This window comes from Ips typographus, linkage group LG16 (genome assembly GCF_016097725.1).
Source record: "Ips typographus isolate SLU linkage group LG16, UJ_Ityp_2.0, whole genome shotgun sequence".
Classification (NCBI taxonomy): domain Eukaryota; kingdom Metazoa; phylum Arthropoda; class Insecta; order Coleoptera; family Curculionidae; genus Ips; species Ips typographus.
Window position 1 is genome coordinate 1,788,171 of NC_138437.1, and position 17,494 is coordinate 1,805,664.

General features: G+C 33.2%; 1 protein-coding gene across 4 annotated transcripts; it reads right to left on the reverse strand.

Moving 5' to 3' along the window:
• Positions 1 to 2,021: 2,021 nt before the first annotated feature.
• Positions 2,022 to 14,955, reverse strand: LOC145738681 (uncharacterized). Of its 4 annotated transcripts, none has more exons than XM_081993641.1 (21): positions 14,682 to 14,955; positions 10,738 to 10,862; positions 10,592 to 10,684; positions 10,329 to 10,540; positions 10,144 to 10,274; positions 9,359 to 9,903; positions 9,010 to 9,163; positions 8,767 to 8,952; positions 8,581 to 8,712; positions 8,438 to 8,528; positions 8,159 to 8,391; positions 7,646 to 8,108; positions 6,907 to 7,046; positions 6,740 to 6,856; positions 6,119 to 6,695; positions 4,485 to 4,611; positions 4,046 to 4,429; positions 3,751 to 3,994; positions 2,408 to 3,697; positions 2,233 to 2,351; positions 2,022 to 2,179 (listed from the first exon to the last, which is right to left on the reverse strand). In XM_081993641.1, the coding sequence occupies exons 2-21, from the start codon at positions 10,833 to 10,835 to the stop codon at positions 2,098 to 2,100; spliced, it is 5,418 nt and encodes a 1,805-aa protein (XP_081849767.1). In that variant the 5' UTR covers positions 10,836 to 10,862; positions 14,682 to 14,955; the 3' UTR covers positions 2,022 to 2,097. The 4 variants fall into 4 exon arrangements, with proteins under 4 accessions (XP_081849767.1, XP_081849768.1, XP_081849766.1 ...); XM_081993642.1 differs by having other exon boundaries at positions 6,119 to 6,689; positions 8,159 to 8,388; positions 10,090 to 10,274; XM_081993640.1 differs by having other exon boundaries at positions 10,090 to 10,274.
• Between the last annotated feature and the right edge of the window lie 2,539 nt (positions 14,956 to 17,494).

Sequence of the window (17,494 nt, forward strand, 5' to 3'; positions counted from 1 at the left end):
CAAATTAGCCGTAAGCAAGCCTTACCAAGTCAGTTCGAGGTGTGCTTCTTTCGTCGTAAAAAAATTCACTATTTTTAAAAATAACCATTGACGAATTCAGGAAATTTGATAGTAAAAGATATTTTTTGATATCTGTATATTTAAAAATAGTGAAATATCTAACCCGTTGAGCTTAATTTCGTTATTTTTTAAATTGGTATGTTATTCTTTTAAAGATAATTAACTTTCCAACCCGGCTAGTCTTGTGTGGATATGTTTTAAGGTAACCCTGTCAACTCAAAACTATTGTTTGATGTCTTTTCTGTTTAGACTAAATATTCAATTTTCGACCACCTTATTTTTTCAGGTAATTCTACAGAATTGCAATTCATTTTCGACTAACTCGGAGTAAGAAAATTCAATGGAGAAGACCATTTTCCTATATCTTTACGTTTAAAGATAATTAGGGTCAGTTTGAAGGATATCAAATTTGTGTGCATTTGAAGAGTCAAGCGCAGTTTAAGTCTGGGTTAACGACGTACTATTATTATAATTGCTTCATCCTGTTTTTGGTTGCATAGTCAATCTCATGTCACCTGTCAAGAAAGCGAGGGGGAGTAAACAGTCAAAGGGAGAAAAAAATGAAACTTGAAAGTGTGTACTTCAGAGAAAAAGAAGATAATATGAAAAGAACGGAAAGATTGAGAGGACGCTAATGAAGAAAAAAGAGAATCAGAAAAAATAAGATAAAGTGTTGTCGCAAAATTAACAGCAAGAGAAAAGTTAATCGTTGAAAATTAAAGGGAGACATAAAGATAAAAGAGAGATAAAGAGAAATATTAGACAATAATAAACTGCGAGAGAGTTAAAATAGGAGGATTCGTAAAAACTAGTTTAAAAAGAGACAAAAACATAATATAGGAAACAGGCGTCGAGGTTTGAGAGAAGAGATTCTTATAGTAAAGACAAGATAGCAGTAAAAGGGGATCAAAGTAGTAGAAGAACAAATTTGAGAAAAAATTAACAGAGAATGTGGTGAGAACAAAATAAAAGGAAAAAAGGAGAAAATATCATTGTGGAAAGAAAGAAACGATTTGTAACCATATGAAGTGATGAAGAAGGAATAGGGCAGGACAAATAATATAGGGAAAAAACAAAGGAGCAGGATAGAAGGAAAAAGGAGATGAAGAAGAAGTGCGGTAAAAATAAGTGAAAAAAGGGAGAGAAATCGGGGTTTGGAAAAAGAGATCAATCTTCTATCAAAAATGAAACATCAATCATGACAAAGCACAAAGTATCTTCTGAGCGTCAGAAGTTAACTCAGAACTAAATTTTTAAAGATATTTTATAATTTTGAGAGAACGTAAGGATTTGAAGGCAGGACCGAAAGTTATTGATCAAATGCTTTGCAAGAAAAGTCAGCATTTCTTTAAGTAAGTTTGGTAGAATCTATTAGAAATGTATATCTAAGGAAGCAAAATTTTGTTCATACTGAAAGAAATCCTTATGGTTCTCAGCAGAATTAAACTTCTTAAATGCTTAATCTTTATTTGATATCCCACTAACTTTTTAATCCTGGTTAGCCAGGTTTCCCTTTTTAAGAACTCACCAACTTAATGCCATTAAATTGTCATTCTATTCTTCTTTGGGTTAAAAGGTGACTTAAGATCCAACCAGCTCTTGGAATTCTTATATACCTATTTTCCATTACAATTGCAATCATTAGTAATAAAACTTTATCGTCAAACAACCAAAGATCAAACCTTCTTGTAAAAATAACATGTGAGGTTAAATGATCGCGCTAAGCGAGAAGCTTCAACGCGATATAGTAAAGCTAGTATACCGGATTTAAACTTATTTCAAATTTAAAAGTCTAAATCCTCATCTGAATTTCAATCTCTTCGAGAAAGAAATATCTTTTTCTTCATTTAAGACTCCATGGTGATTAATTCCAGGATCATACTGGAGGAGAGAAAGAGTGAACTACAATGCTAGAGATACAAGATTAAATTTTGCTTACTCAAGCTAAAAATGAAACTACATTGAAAAGTTATTTTTTTACTAAGGGTAGAAACTATTGTAAACGAACATCGATAATCAACATCATACTATCTAAAGCTAACTACCTTCCAAGTTTGTACTACTTCCCTTTCGTACTAACGGTCTTTGTGTAGAACTAGTTTCAGCTTTTCGTTCCACACTGAAAATCACTTGTTATGAACTAAATAACAAGATACAATCTACCACAAATACCTGTTACTCCTAGAAGATGAACCTGCTCTCCTAAAAATACCTGTAATTCTCTCTCTTAAATCCTTTTTACTTCCTTTCTCCTCAGTTATATCCGAATTAGAATTATTTCTGGAATTGTCCTGAAACAAATCAAATAGAACTGTTGGGTTCTATCTTGATATGAAAGTTAATATACCTTTGAACTAAAGTTTTTAGAATTGGAGAATGTTCCTGGATCTTGATCGTCTATACTTCTAGACTTAGTAAGGTTCCAGAGTCTATTCATAAACCCTAAGTTCTTTTTCCTCTCTCCTGTATCACTCTGTGTGGACCCTGTGGAAAGTCTGCTGTCCATACTGGAATCAACCCTACTACCTTTAATGTCATCCTCCCATTCTAATGACTGCTCACTAGTCCTTAAGCTCATAGAACTATCTTTATTTTCATTTCCCCATATTTTCTGCTCCATTTGGAGAGTGTGCTCTAAAGATAAGCTTTTCCTGTGTAGACTTCCTTGGCGTTCGATGGAATTCGGTCTTTTTAATGTTGATTTGCTGTATCTAGAACTACCTATGCTATCAGCTTCAGTGGATGTAGCTCTTCTCATTCCAGCACGTCTAGATTTCTCTTTTTCATCTTCCTCACTGTCCCTTTGAATTTTTCTTAAATCTTCAGTGTCTTGGACAAGTCTTTGCATAATACTTTGAATTTTTTGTTGCTTGTCTTCAGGGCCTAAAGAGTGATCTCGACTGCCTGTTACAGGTGAAGATTCCCTGGATTTCGATTTTGTTCTTCGTGGTGGTCTTGGAGTGTTGGAAGCTTCTTGATCGGGGGAGAAGAACAGTTCAGGCGCTAACTGTTTCAAAATATCGACTTCATCAATTATTTTTGTGATTTTTCTTTCTTCATCGCCATTCAGTCTTCTTCGATTGTTTTTCATTGTTTTAAATTCGTCACGTTCTTTTTCGTAACGCTCTTTTTCTCGTCGAAGTTTTTCGTTAGTGGTGCGCAGCTTAGCATGAGCATCTCGCAGCTCAAGAAGATCACACTGCAATTCTGTGATCTTCTTTTTGGATTCTTCCTGGTCTTCTTCGGATGTTTTTTTAAACTGGTCGTATTTCCGTTTAGCTTCCAATCTTTCTTTGTCTCTTTCACGTTCGGCTTCAAATAAAGTTTGTCTTAAATCTCTTGCTAGGGTTGCAGTTTCTTGAAGCAGCCTTTGCTGCTCTTCCCGTTCTTTTTGCCAGGCTAACTCCATTCTGGTTTTCAGTCCTATTATTTTGGTTCTACCGCTATTAAGGACTTTTTCTTCTTCTAATTCGTTGACTTTGGAGTTGAGTTCCAGGAGTCGTATTTCCCAGGAAGTTTTCTCGGATATCAGTTCGGTTTTTAGTCTTGAACTTTCCAAACGGGCTTCTGACAGTTCATCCTCCATGCAGTTTATCTGTTGCTCTAATGTAGCAATCTTTGATTTGTATTCTTCTAGCTGAAATTTGAATTAAAATTGCGGTTGTATATATTTATTTGTGGTTGTTTTACCTCATCATATTGCAGTTTTTCTTTAGCATCTAAACCTAATATGGCTTTTGGTGAATGTTTCAATTCAGCCATGGACTTTTGTGCCATCTCTAGCATGTGCTTGTAATTGTCTCTTTCTCGTTTAAATTTCATTATTTGATTTTGTAGCGACTGCATCTCTTGACTTACTAAATTTAACTGGTTTTCGTATCTCATTTTGCATTCACCCATTTCGGATTGTTTGGTTTTCTCTGCGTTATGCAACCTGAAAATAATTAACCCTTAAACATGGATAGTGTTAGCTATTCTAATTTACTTGATTCGCAGTTGTTTGATTTCCTTTTCCATAGCTGTCGAGTCGGCGCTTATGTTTCGCTGTACTTTATTCACTTTTTCGTAATCATTTAGTTTCCGACATAATTCGTCGTTTTCTTTCCTCATATAATCCATTTGATTGTGGATTAGATCATACTCTTTTTTGATCTGATCAACTTCGGAATGTTTCTCATCTAGTAATGCTTTCAACCTTTGCCTATCAATATCATCACCATTTACATTCATCCTTGAAATTTCTCTAATTTTATCTTCCATGTCGAGCTTTTCTTTAATCCAAGCATCGTTTTTGTTGTTATAAGTTTCTCTTAAGGTTTTTAGCTCCATTTCAAGTTGTTTGTGTTCTTTTCTTAGATGCGTTAATTGACTGGATTTAAATATTTTTTATTATTGATATTTATGTTAATATAGTACACACTAACCTGTCACGGGTTTCGATATCCATTACTAGTTTGGCTTTTACTGCAACGTGCTCTTCTTCTAGAATCTCATATTTAGCGCTTAAATCGTCGTATTTTTGCATTTCTTTAGCTATGGTGTTTTCAAGCCCTGAAACAACATTTCAAATATTAAATAATATAACAAACTGTAAAGTGAATTCTGGGTGTAGTATGTAGTCGATTACAGTTGTTTTATACTTTTTTTTACACCACTCTCTTCTATATTTCGGTTTTATATTCCAAACATTTTTCCAAATTTGCAATAAATTTGTTTTTTTTTTAAATATGGCAGTGAAGCAAAAATGTGTCCAAATTCGGGTTTCGTATCTCAAAAAACCTCTGAGTTCCAGATTTGAAAGTAATAAACAAAATGTACATTATATTTAAAAAAAAAAAATGTTTTTTATTTTTTAACTTTACCACCCTGTATCTCGAAAACGGAGCAATTTCGGACTAAGGTAGGTTGCTTTAAATCGGCTTATTTTGATGTCAAGAATATGTCATAGGATTTTGTACAGATCTTTTAGAGACACCCTGTATATGACACTTGTTAGTTTTGGAAAATGTTAGGTTAAGCTTTGCCAGCTTTGTTGTTTTTTTAATTAAATTTCAGGGACGTATTAAGTGAAGTTAATAAAGCAAGACATGACATATTTGAAAATTGACGCGTTTTTAATTTAAATTATCTTTTCAAATTAACCCTGGTTTTTATATTATGGGCAATTTTGCCTTCATTTAACTTATCTGTTACAGTTTCCAAAATCCCCATGGGTCAGTGAAATTTTGGACACCCTGTACAGTATACAGAACCACTTATTAACAACAGATTTTTTTTTACTTAACACATTTTGCCAAATTGTTAGAAATTATAAAAATTACAACCTTTTTGAGTGTTTTAAGTCCTAGACAAATACGTTAATCCAAATATGGGTTTCAATGTGCAATGTTGTCTATACTGCTACAGTGTTGCCAGATTATTTACAATTGCTTTTTTTATTTATATTTCTTATGTACGTGAATTTTCAATTTAAACCACCACAACCACATGCAAACGACTTTTTTCTGTAAAAATTAAAAAAAACATTACTAGAAAATTAACTTTAACTTTAATTTGTCAAACACACATTATTTGGTTACCATCAACTGAAATCCTAATGCAAATTCCTCGAAGATCCTAATTTATTTTATGTCAATTTTGACTTAAAATACATTCAATTTTTTAGCCAAAAGTGTCATTTCACCCAGGGGTAAATGGGTTTTTATGATTAAGTACTGCACCAGTGATTTTACTACTATTATGTCAACCTTAGCGTTAATTACTCGTACAATTTATGGTAATAAGATTTAGTTTTGGATACCAGTAATCCTAATCATAACAGCAAATGCCACTAAGATACTACTTAGTTTCAAGTGAATTTTGACTTTATAACTTTATGTTCAGGGTTATTGATTTAATTTAGACCACCCCAAAACAAGCTTTGCTTTTAGTTTAGAAGAAAACTAAGAAAAGAAGAAATGCAAAGGTCTTCTATATTTCTAGATAAAATTTATCTGTAATCTGTAAATCTGTAAACTTAACTTTTTTAGACCTATTTGACTAATATGTTACAAATTACCTTTGATAGATTCCTGGAAGTCAGTAACTTTCCGGTCTTGTTTCTTTTCTCCACTAGAAACAATCTCCAGACTCTTGATCTTGTTCTTCAAACATTCAACCTCCAACTCGCGATGTCGTTTTTCCTTCTCGGAGTTAGATTTCAAGACCTCAAACTTACGTTTTTCGCTTTGCAAATCCGTCTGCAAATCTTTAATCTTCTTCAACTGTTCTTCTTTCTCAGTTGTTAGGTTTTTCAGTTTTTTCTCCAAATTAGACTGGGTTTTGTTTGAGTATTCCAGCTTTGATTCTATCTCCGATAGTTGTATAGTTTTCTTCCTTAACTCGTCATTTAATTTGATTATTTCTTTCTCATCAAAAGCTTCAGTCTTGACTTTTGTTAGGGATTCTCTGCCTTTAGAGAGGCGTTCTTCCAGTTGTTTGATTACTTTGTCTTTTTGGTTTAAGGTGGACTCTAAGCTTCTTATTTTTATGTTAAGACTGTCTATCTGGTAAGTCAAGTCGCTTTTTTCTGTTTCAAGTTTGGATTGAATATCTTCAAGGTGTTTGACTCTGTTTTTTTCCTTCTCAATCTGAAACTAGTAGTGCTAAACGAGTATTACGGTTGTTTGAAGGGTTTTACCTTATTCAGCAGGTCTTTGCTGTTATCCTTAAGAGCTTTATCACATTCCGTATATTTGGATTCCAATTTAGATAATCTGTTTTCCAAATCCGATATCTTTTTCTCCTTAGTTTGGTTCTGTAAATAGTGTTAACTTTATGACAGTTTGAACAACTGATGCAACCAACCTCATTCTGCAGCTTTCTTAAGTCGTCTGAATCCTTTTTAAGTTTGTTGACTTCACTTTCCTTCTCTCTTACTGAAGCTTTAAGAGTTTCAACTTGTGTGTTTAAAGATGTGATCTCTCTTGTTTTCGTCTCTAACATCGCTAGAAATTATAATATATATTTATTTAGAGACAAGTCTTAACGAGTATTTCTAAAACTGTTTCAAAACAATCAGCCAATATTTGAGATATTTAAAAGACAATGGAGATTGAAGAGGTCAGGTATGTTGAAAATAAAGCCAAACCGCTCAATTGAGCAACGTTGCTAGAAAGAGGTTTCAGATTAAGATTCCATCGAGAATAATCTAAATTTCAGGAAAGGAAGGAACTGTGTTATGCATTAGATCGAAGAGCAATGAATACTGAAAATGATAACAACAATTAAAACAATAGATAAGGGAGAATATATCTCAAATTGCTAGCCAGAAAATAGCCTAAAATGTATTATAGAGAATCAATCTTGAGCATTGCAAGGACTGCAAATGGACCATCATAGCATAGCCATAACGGTTATTGGCAATTGTATCTGCATTTTCATCTCTGAACTGGAAATCTGGAACCAGTAGAATTTGTGTGCCGTGACTTTAGCAACAAAGAAAAACAACACAAAGTATCTTAACTTTACATTTATGCTTAATTTCTGTTCATGCAATGTACACTTACAGGGCTAAACCTACTCATGGACATTAAACTGAACTTACATATTTTGTCTTTCTGCTGACTGACTTGATTTTCCAGCTCTTTTTTCTGTTCAGTCAGTTTTGTGCGTTCTCTCTCCAATTCCTTCAACCTGTCTGTAGCTCTGTTTTTCTCGTTTTCTGCTGATCTAAGAGAGTCATTTACCTTTCTCAGTTCTGCTGTCATATTTTCATTTTTCTCCACAAATTCCTTCTTTTTAATTTTCTCTGCTTCCAACTCGGCTTTAACCTTCTCAAACTTGGCACTTAACTCTTGGAAGTCTCTGAGAGCCTTCTCTAAATCTCCTTTCTTATCGTTGCTAGTAAGGTTTGGCGTATCTAAGTCAATGCTGTCTAGTAACTTTACACAAGCTAGTATGTCAGTTATTTCTTTCTCCAGGTCTTTCACCATATTTTCTAGCTGGGCGCGGGATGTTAGAGACAACACCTTCTTTGGTGTTCTGGTAGATAATTTTTTCAAGTCGGCCTGAAAAATTGGTTTTAAAATTTTACAACCCAAATAGTATCATCTTTTACCTTTAATTTCTCGTATTGAGGTGACCCTTTGCCTTTACTGCTATCCTTACCATTCAATTTTATTTTGGATTCTAAGTTTCTAGTTTCAGTTTCCAATTCTTCAACCTTCTTCCGGAGTACAATAGCCTCTTGCTCACTGAGTTCTAACTGCAACTTTATATCTTCTATATTCTCTTGCCCAGAGGTTTTCTTGTCAGCACCAAGTTTTTTGTCAGCAGTTAGCTTTCGACCTGCTTAAAGATAGTTAAGAATATTAACAAAAAACATTTAATTACAAACCTTTGGATCTTGTTGCCATTTTCTTTAATTGCAGCACTAGCGACTCATTGTCTTCTTCAATTCTTGACACTTTCTTCCTCAGTTTTTCTGCCTGAAAAAGAGTTTTACAGTTATATATGGTTTCAATTAAAGTTCTGGTTTACCTCTTCTTCCGCAAATTTCAATTGCTCTTTCAAATCAGCTTCCCTTTCCATAGAGTCTTGCAGATCTCTTAGTAGCTGAGTTGGATCGTCTTGCGATCCTCCACCAGTGATAGAATTTCTTGAAAGTTTTTTCTGTAAAACATTTTAATGATAACTGATTTAAAAAATTCAAATAACTATTTTTACCCGTTCTATAGGAATATTGCTAGAAGTGCGCTTCAAAGTTGATGATTTAGACTTTTCTTCCAGTTTTTTGTTAGACTCTTCCAATTCCTTCTGCAGCCGTAAAGACACTTCATTGGAGATCTTAAGATCTTGTTGCAGTTTCTTGATTAAGTCTTGATTGGCAGTAACCGAGGCATTCCCAGAAATCTAGTGGCATTTCTTTCCTAGTTTAGATTAAGACATCACCAGTAAAAGTAATTTTACCTCTGCCAGTTTCTTCTTTGTTTCTTCCCTTTCATTTTCCAGTTGTTCCACTTTACGTTCAGCTTTTCTAAGTTTGAAAGATAGTATCCTGCAGTTTTTGGTAGTTTGATCTAAATCTTTTTTAATGGAGGTGTATTCTACTGCTTGATCCTCCCTAAAATACAATAAATGAGTTTTGGAAATTATTAAGGTGATTTATTAAAGTGGGAAATATTTGGAACACCAAAGTTGTCCCATTTTAAATGACAGTTTTAAATAACTAAATATTTTCTTAAATACCTTTGTACTCTACTTCAGTCAAGATACAATTTACTGTGACAAAGCTGTTTCCGTTAATTAGTCTACTCACCTAAAATTGTCTTGCATTTCTTCAATTTGTTCCTCCATTTCGCGTATCTCCTTCTTCATATCCTCATTCTCATCCATTAACTCTTCGCACACAGTCTCTGCTGCAAGTAACTTGGATCTAAGTTCATCAGCTGTTTTCTGAGCTTCTTGAATTGTAGGTCTGAGATCTAACTCAGCCTCAAGTTCCTTCACTTTTAACGTTAAACTGCGCTTTTCATCTCTTATGTCCTCCATTTGTTGTGTTAGATCATTGCATTTTTGTTGGAGCTTTAGTACTTCCGATGCTGTGGTTTTGCTGGTTGTTGTTTCCATAGCAGCTAACCTTCTCAGTAATATGTCGCTCTTCTCACGCTCTAGCCTATCACATTTAGCTTTGGTAGCTTCCAGTTCTTTACGAACCATATCTAACTGTTCTTGCAATTCACTATCTGCTCCCACTAAAGTTGTGTCTGTGGTATCTGTGGCTGCATTGCTAATTGTATCGTCCTGATCTCCACTCGAGTCGGAAGAATCATAGGAGTTTTCTGTCCTAACTCCTCTTTTAACCTAAGAATGCGTGTAACGTAAAGGTGGGGATTTTGCTATCTGATTTATAAACAGCTCTGTGTGCACTGTATGAAATGACACTAAACAGACAGTTACAAAAAGTATGCAAACTTTATACTTGTAGAAGCATTGGAACGAATACAAAAGCACTAGTTATACATACACACAAGTACACACATTAGTTACTTGAATCGAATATTGTACGTTTGTTTCTTCAGAAACTGGCTTAATGTCATTTACTTGCTTTCGCTTCGAACTCCTTTCCGCATTTTCTTTTATGGCCTGTAGTTTTTTTACTCTGGTTGCTAACGTGTCGCCTTTCTCATACAGGGACGCTTTACCTTCTTGAAGTAAAGAAAAACTATCTGAAACTTTTGGCAAATGGTTCAATTTAAGTGATAATCCAACATAGAACTGCTACGTACCAGTCCTTTGATCAGCGTCAATAGGTCTTGGTTTTCTTTTTGGTAGTTTAATACTGACAGTTGGAACGGCTTGTGTATCATCTTGTAAGTTGGCTAGATCTGGAGTTGAAGTCCAAGATGATGGATTTACGTAATCGTTTTTGACATACGATCGTGACGATTCATCTTTTGCTAAATTTGAACTAGAAACCCAACTTTTGCTGCTTCCGTAACTGAAAAATAGCATTTAGTGCTTGAGTACTGTGATAGAATAGTATAAATACCTAGGTTGAGATAGGCTTGGAGTTGAAGCAGTTGATATATCCCGTTTTAATCCAGATTCTTCTTTTTTCTTACCACCGTGTTCTTTGTAATCCCTGCAAATTTAGGAAATTTGTCATTTATTCAAAACCTGTTATACCGGAGTTACCTGAAACAGCGCTTACATCGCGTAGGCCATCTTACTTGTGGATGAAAGCCTAAAGGACACAATGTATCCCCTCTAGCTATTGGATATAAGCTATGCATAGCTTTAAATTTTCTTCAACCTCAAATCTGAAACAACAAAAATTTACTTCCTATACAGTTTTAGCTGACTTCATATTACTGTAGTAGTGAAAAGTGTATGAAAGGGACCAATCTGTTTAAGTGTCTACTATTATTAAAGCACATATAAGCAGCACAAATGCATATTTTGTAGATTTTTTAAAATCGTTTATATTTTAGCTTTTAACTGCACATTAATAACAACAGATAATTACATATCAAACATTCCTTTTCAGTATAGGAAGATATTTTTAAGCTTTTGTGAAAATTTAGAGGAGAAATGATAAAAAATTGCCATAATTTAAAAAATGTTGGTAAAAACCATTTTTTGAGTTTGTATTGTGCTTTAATAGCATTTTACCAATTATCAAATGCATCTGTTCTGCATATTTAGCTGATTTTAGTGCATATAATTTCAAAAATTAGTGCATATTTTCTTGATTTTTGTTTGCATGCACGTTACTGCTAGTAAATAGCTAACGCATTTGTCAATTTCTAACAAAGTTTAGAGCTTAACAACAAAGTGAATAAGATCTCAATCTATATTCTTTTATAAATATAAACCTATAAAATATTATTTAAAGCCCAAGTTAAAAATTTGCATAAATAAAAAAGTATAAATTCACGTAACCTTTATAGGTGAATTTGAAAGTTGAAAACGATCACGTGACATTCAAAAACTCCTTTCAATTTTAAAAATGGTCACGTGACCTTCAGAACAACATTTTGACTTCAAATATGGTCACGTGACTGCAAGCATGGTGTTTGAACATTCTTCTTCTTCTTCTTCTTCTTTAGCCTATGTCCATCCACTCCTGAATGTAGGCCTCTTCCAATGATTTCCATGTCCGTCTATCCAGGGCAGTTTGAAACCAGTTTCTTCCTGCTATCTTCTGGATGTCATCCCGCCATCGCTTCGGGGGTCTCCCTGCATTTCTTTTTGTGGCTCTTGGGCGCCACTGCATTATTTTATTAGTCCATCTAGATGGATCCTGCCTTGCAACATGACCCGCCCATCGCCACTTTAGTTCGGCTGCTCTTCTCATAACATCGGTTACCCTTGTTCTTTTTCGGATCTCTTCGTTTCTTATTCGATCTCTGAGGCTGATTCCCAGCATGGCGCGCTCCATGGCTCTTTGAGTTGTTCTGAGCCTCTCTGCACTTCTCTCTGTAAGTGTCATAGTCTCCAGTCCGTATGTTGTGACGGGTAAAATGCAGGCCTCATAGACTTTTCGCTTAAGGTTGATTGGGATACTTTGGGATTTTAGAATGTAGCCTAGCCTAGAGAATGCCGCCCAGCTGAGTCTTGTTCTCCGGGATATTTCGTTTGTTTGGTTTTGTTTTCCCAGTCTGATAGCGTGGCCCAGGTATATGTATTCCTCAACGTGTTCTAGAGTGCAGTCTTCTATGGTTATTGCCGTCTCTTCGCTGGTCATTATTTTGGTTTTGTTTAAATTCATCTTGAGCCCGATTTGTTTTGATGTTTCCTGCAGTTCTTCCAACATATCTTTCAGCTGATTGATGTCGTTACTGATGACAACAATATCGTCAGCAAAACGTAGATGATTCAGTCGGGTTCCATCTACATTGATACCTTTGTTTTCCCAGGCCAAGTTTTTAAAGGCGCTTTCCAATGCCAATGTGAATAGTTTAGGGGATATGGTATCCCCTTGGCGGACTCCTTTTTCTATTTTAATCTTATCCGTTGATGTATCTTCGTCAATGGCTACTTGAACATTAAGAAAGGAAAACAATTGAATACTCAAAAATGAAATAATACACAGGGTGTCCCATTTAAAATAAGCAAGTTGATAAGTACTTTGTGTGTGTGTTAATTATTTTGCTTGCTTGCTTTAAAAATAATTGAATTACTTTGAAATTAGTTCAACTACTGTAACAAACTGTAAGATTAACTACATATTGTTTTACAAAAGTATTTAACTTTTAATAGTTCAATAACTTTCAAATAATTGATCTATTAAAACATTTTGAACATCTCTGATTGTACATGATGTCCTTACTGAAGTAATAATGTCCTGACCACTTTTTGTCTTTAACAATATTTGTAGTTTAGTAGTATGTCTTATAAAGCATAATATATGGAGAACATACATATTTCTAACTTAAAGGAACAATGTTTGTGAAGTTAAAATTGGCTAGAAAAAACAAGTTATTATTTATATCGTTGACATATTTATTTAAAAAAATTAGGGCAAGTTAAATCATATGTGACTGAAACCTTGACCTACTTAACTAAAATTACACATGACAAAGCTTACATTTTTTATATAAAATAATTGATAAGTAAGGTTCAAATTAGCATGAAAGTAATTAGTATGTGTATGAGAATTGCCATTATAATTCATACAAATGAGAGGCAAAATTGGGTCTTACATAATTACAAAACTGACTCAGTATCTTAAATTCGAAATTCCATTTAAATTCGTACGGATGATAAGAAAAAATTGATTTTGTATTGAAAAATGACTTTATTTTAATGTACTACGTACATTACACTTACAAAAATATAGAATTTTTTAGTATATTTTGGGTTTTATTGACTCTTAAATAAAAATAATAACAAATAGTTACATTTTGGTTTTATTAATTAATTTTAATTTAATTTGGTGTTAATTACTAAAGTAAACAAAATTTAAATTGCCCCATAGTTTTTAGATAAATGCAAAATGTAAATCAACTTGAAAAAATGTGAGTATTTTTCAAACTGTTGCATGTTCAGTAGGGTTTGATTAAAAGAAAATATGTTATCCGTTTCTGAGATATTCATTTTTTAGTCCCAAACAAAACTTTTATTTTCGTACATCCGGCAACATAGGTAAATAAAAATTAAGTCAAATTTGACACTCGTCATTAAAATCGTTTAATCGATGATCATAAAGCAAGGAACTAAATATTGAATATGTCGAGTCAAATAAATTTAGTCATAAATGTCTTATTTGCTTCATACACTCAAAAAAGTATTTATTTTCTGTTTATACTGCGTAAATCAATAAAATTTCTAAAACAAAAAAACATTAAATAAAGGAAGCCTTATTTACCTTATTTCTAATATTAATCAATTCTTACCAACTTCAGCAGGTTTATGAATACGATTTTCCTTTATTACTTGAACTTTGTGAGACTCTGAATCAGCACCGTTTGATTTTGATGAATGTCACTTTATTTTAAGTTTATAATTTAAGTTAAAACAATATGACGTGCACGAGACATCACTCACATTTAATTGACTAGCAGATGGTTTTGAAATAAAAACTTTTCGAACTGTTTTAATTAAGGAATATTTAATCAAGTCTAGAGACAGATTCAAGTTTCTTGATTATAAACTATAGTAGCCTTGTGTTCGTTTGTTTCATGTTTTTTCGTGTATTTTTAATACACGTTTTGCGTAAGTTGGTATTGGAGTTATATTTAAAAATGTTGATTAATGATACCACAACAATTGAGCAAGGTTTTAGGATTTGCTACTGCTAGTGAATTGGAATTAATTTTGGAAAATTATTATTTATGAGTTTTTTCTTATTATAGTTTGATATTTTGTGAAAGTGCTTAATTATAGAGAACAAGCCTCGTGTCTACAAACAGTACAAATCGCATGCGGAAAAGATTATTCTATTTTGATATTCTGTTTTGGGGTGTATGTTATTACAGCATTTTAGGTTTTAGTCAAAAAAAAAATGCCTGCATTAAGCTCTGTAGTAGGTTTACCTAGGTTATTAATAGCTTTGTAAAGTAGAAGAAAATAGGTAGCTCTTTAATACAACCTGAAATCTATTATTACACACTTGAACGCAATAGGTAGGTACTTACATATTGATAGTCGCTTTTTTAAAAATAGCCAATCCTCTTAAGGTCTAAAACTGATTCACTCACGCGGTACTATTAAGCAAAAATCAATTACACATAGCACAAAATTGTAGGAAAAATTTGTAAAAAATTAGAACAGCCAGACTCTGCAATATAATAATTCCAAGACGTCAATTTAGCGTCACGTTAAATTTAGCCTCTAAACCAGATTCGTTGCTTTTAAAAATAGGAACATTGCCAAACGATGGTAGTTCAGCGCCTTTAAACAACATACTATTTTTGCAGCTAGATTTCCACTGTATGTATGCAAAATTTGCTCGGGTCTGAATGATTACATTTGCCGGTGTTGTCCAATGCTATTATGTATTCACAACGTTTCAAATTGTTGCTTGCAACAGCGTCCAAAAGAGCTACCAAAGCGTTAAAAAATATTGAGAAGGATGTACAGAGAATCATAGAAAAACAATTAAAATAAGAAATTTAAATCATTTTTCCCTTGAAATAAAAAAGTTTCAAGCTTTTCTAAATTTGGATCACTGGGTAAAATATGTTCAATGTCACTGTGAATTTAGTACCGGTACTTGCTAAAGATTTCTGACAAATCGAAATAGAATTTATTTATTCTGGAGAAAATAATAATATTAATACCCACACAGGATTAACATCTGTTTTATACATGGTGTCCACTACTAGGAGGTACTGTGACGTTCTTTAGATGACGATTTGGCTTAAAATGTTTGGTTTCACTGCTATTGTTGCTCAAGTTCTTGAAAAACCAAACATTTTGAGGTATTGTAATGAAACTTTCTGTAAAGTTGTGAAGTATAAATTAACTATCAAAGTTCGGACAGTTCTAAAAAATGGTCTTCAAACAGCAAGGTAAATACTTTGATAGTTAAATCAGAATATGAAAACAAGTTTATACGAATTTACATCATAAGTTCTCCAGATATTTTGCAAAAAAACAATCTTTTTCAAGAATTTTGACCATGTATATTAGTGGAAACAGGCATATCTTTTGACGAAATAGCGTTACAATACTCTTTTGGCCTCAATTTGCTTACTGACTAGACTACCACGATTTCTATTAGAGGGAAAACCAGCAGGAACCACTAGGATGACCACCAAAAAGATGGAAAAACAGCTGTAAGTCTACATCTCAGGAAATAATACAGAGGCATGTCATGAATCAACAGATCATCGAGATCTCTAACTAGTAGAAGAAAAAGAAGGATAAGACTTTCCACTGAGGTTATTGTTATAATATTAGCTTTACATTTTACCTCTAATTTATATAAAGGGTTAGCCATCCAAATCGTTCATTAAAAGTTTAGCAGGATCAAATATATATAGAAATTTTGGAAGTAAGATAAATCGATGCGTGCTATATTTTAAAAATAATTTCATCTTTCTGGCACTTCCGGTTTAACCGGAAGTAGATATCAACGTGCTTATTTTAAATGGAACACCCTGTATATTATTGTACTTTGGAACAGTTCCTATCTATTTCAAATATTTTTGATGTATCATAACCTATACCTATCTGCAACGGTTTTCGAAATATTGAAAAATGCCTTTCTTAGTTTTTGGAGTGTCATACCTCCTAATCTGAATAAGATAGAGCAAAACGGCTTGCATGTTCTTATTTTAACTTTTTGAGGTGTCAATTTTTTTACTGATATAAAATTTTTGACGCATGTCAAAATTAAAGTTATTACCAAACGATAGATCTCAAAAAGTTAAGATAAAAACACGCAAGCCGTTTTGCTCTATCTCATTCTAATTAGGAGTTATGACACTTGAAAACTTGAAAGTGTCATTTTGCAAACGGCAATATCTCGAAAAACGTTGTAGATAGATATAGGTTATGATACATAAAAATTTTTGAAATCGATGGGACTATTCAAAAATATAATAATATACAGGACATTAACTGTTCAAGTGACAGAAAGATGAAAATATTTTTAAAACATAGCACCTATCAAATTTCTTTTAATTCCAGAATTTCAAATTTCTATTAATATTGGATCCTAATACAGTTTTAATGAACGTTTTGGGTGGCTAACCCTGTATATGATAATATATTAATCCAAAAAAAAAAAATACGTTTAAAAAGTCAGTCGCGCACTTTTTTTCTCTTTTTTATTCGTGCCCCTCGGGACGCCACTGGAAGACATAAATATCATTCAATTACTGAAAACTTGACATCTTATCATAGTTCAAACCACCAAAATTCAATAAAATCGGCCGGATGGCCTTTGAGATATTATTAAAAAAAGTTTTTTAGAAAAAACTTTGACACCCTGTATCTTTAAAACCAAGCATTTGAGGACCCATGTTTATATGAATCTTTAGCAATTAAATATGCCAAGGAATCACCCCCTTTTGTTTGTACATGGAACAGGAACACCCTGTATATTTGTTGAGACGTTACTCATTTCTTAATACCTTTTATACATGTGTTGTCACAACTCTTTAATATTTTTCCATTCAAATCCTGAGATAATTGTGACTTTTAAACTACCAACCAAATATACAAAAAGACAAAATACTTTTCCTCGAACCTGCAGGATCTCTAAAAATCTCCAAAAAATTGCTATAAAGGTCATTGGGCTCATCCTACATAACGTAAAACTGCGTTTCAATGCATATAAATCGGAAAGCTTAGTCTGAAATATCGGAATTTGTAGTTTATTCACAAAAAAGAAGGTTTTTTGGTAATTTACAGGACTTTGAAAATGCGTAAATAAATTCAAATTGACGTTTTTGCCGCGTGTATGACGCAGACGACTTTCAGCAGTTTTATTGGCCGCGAG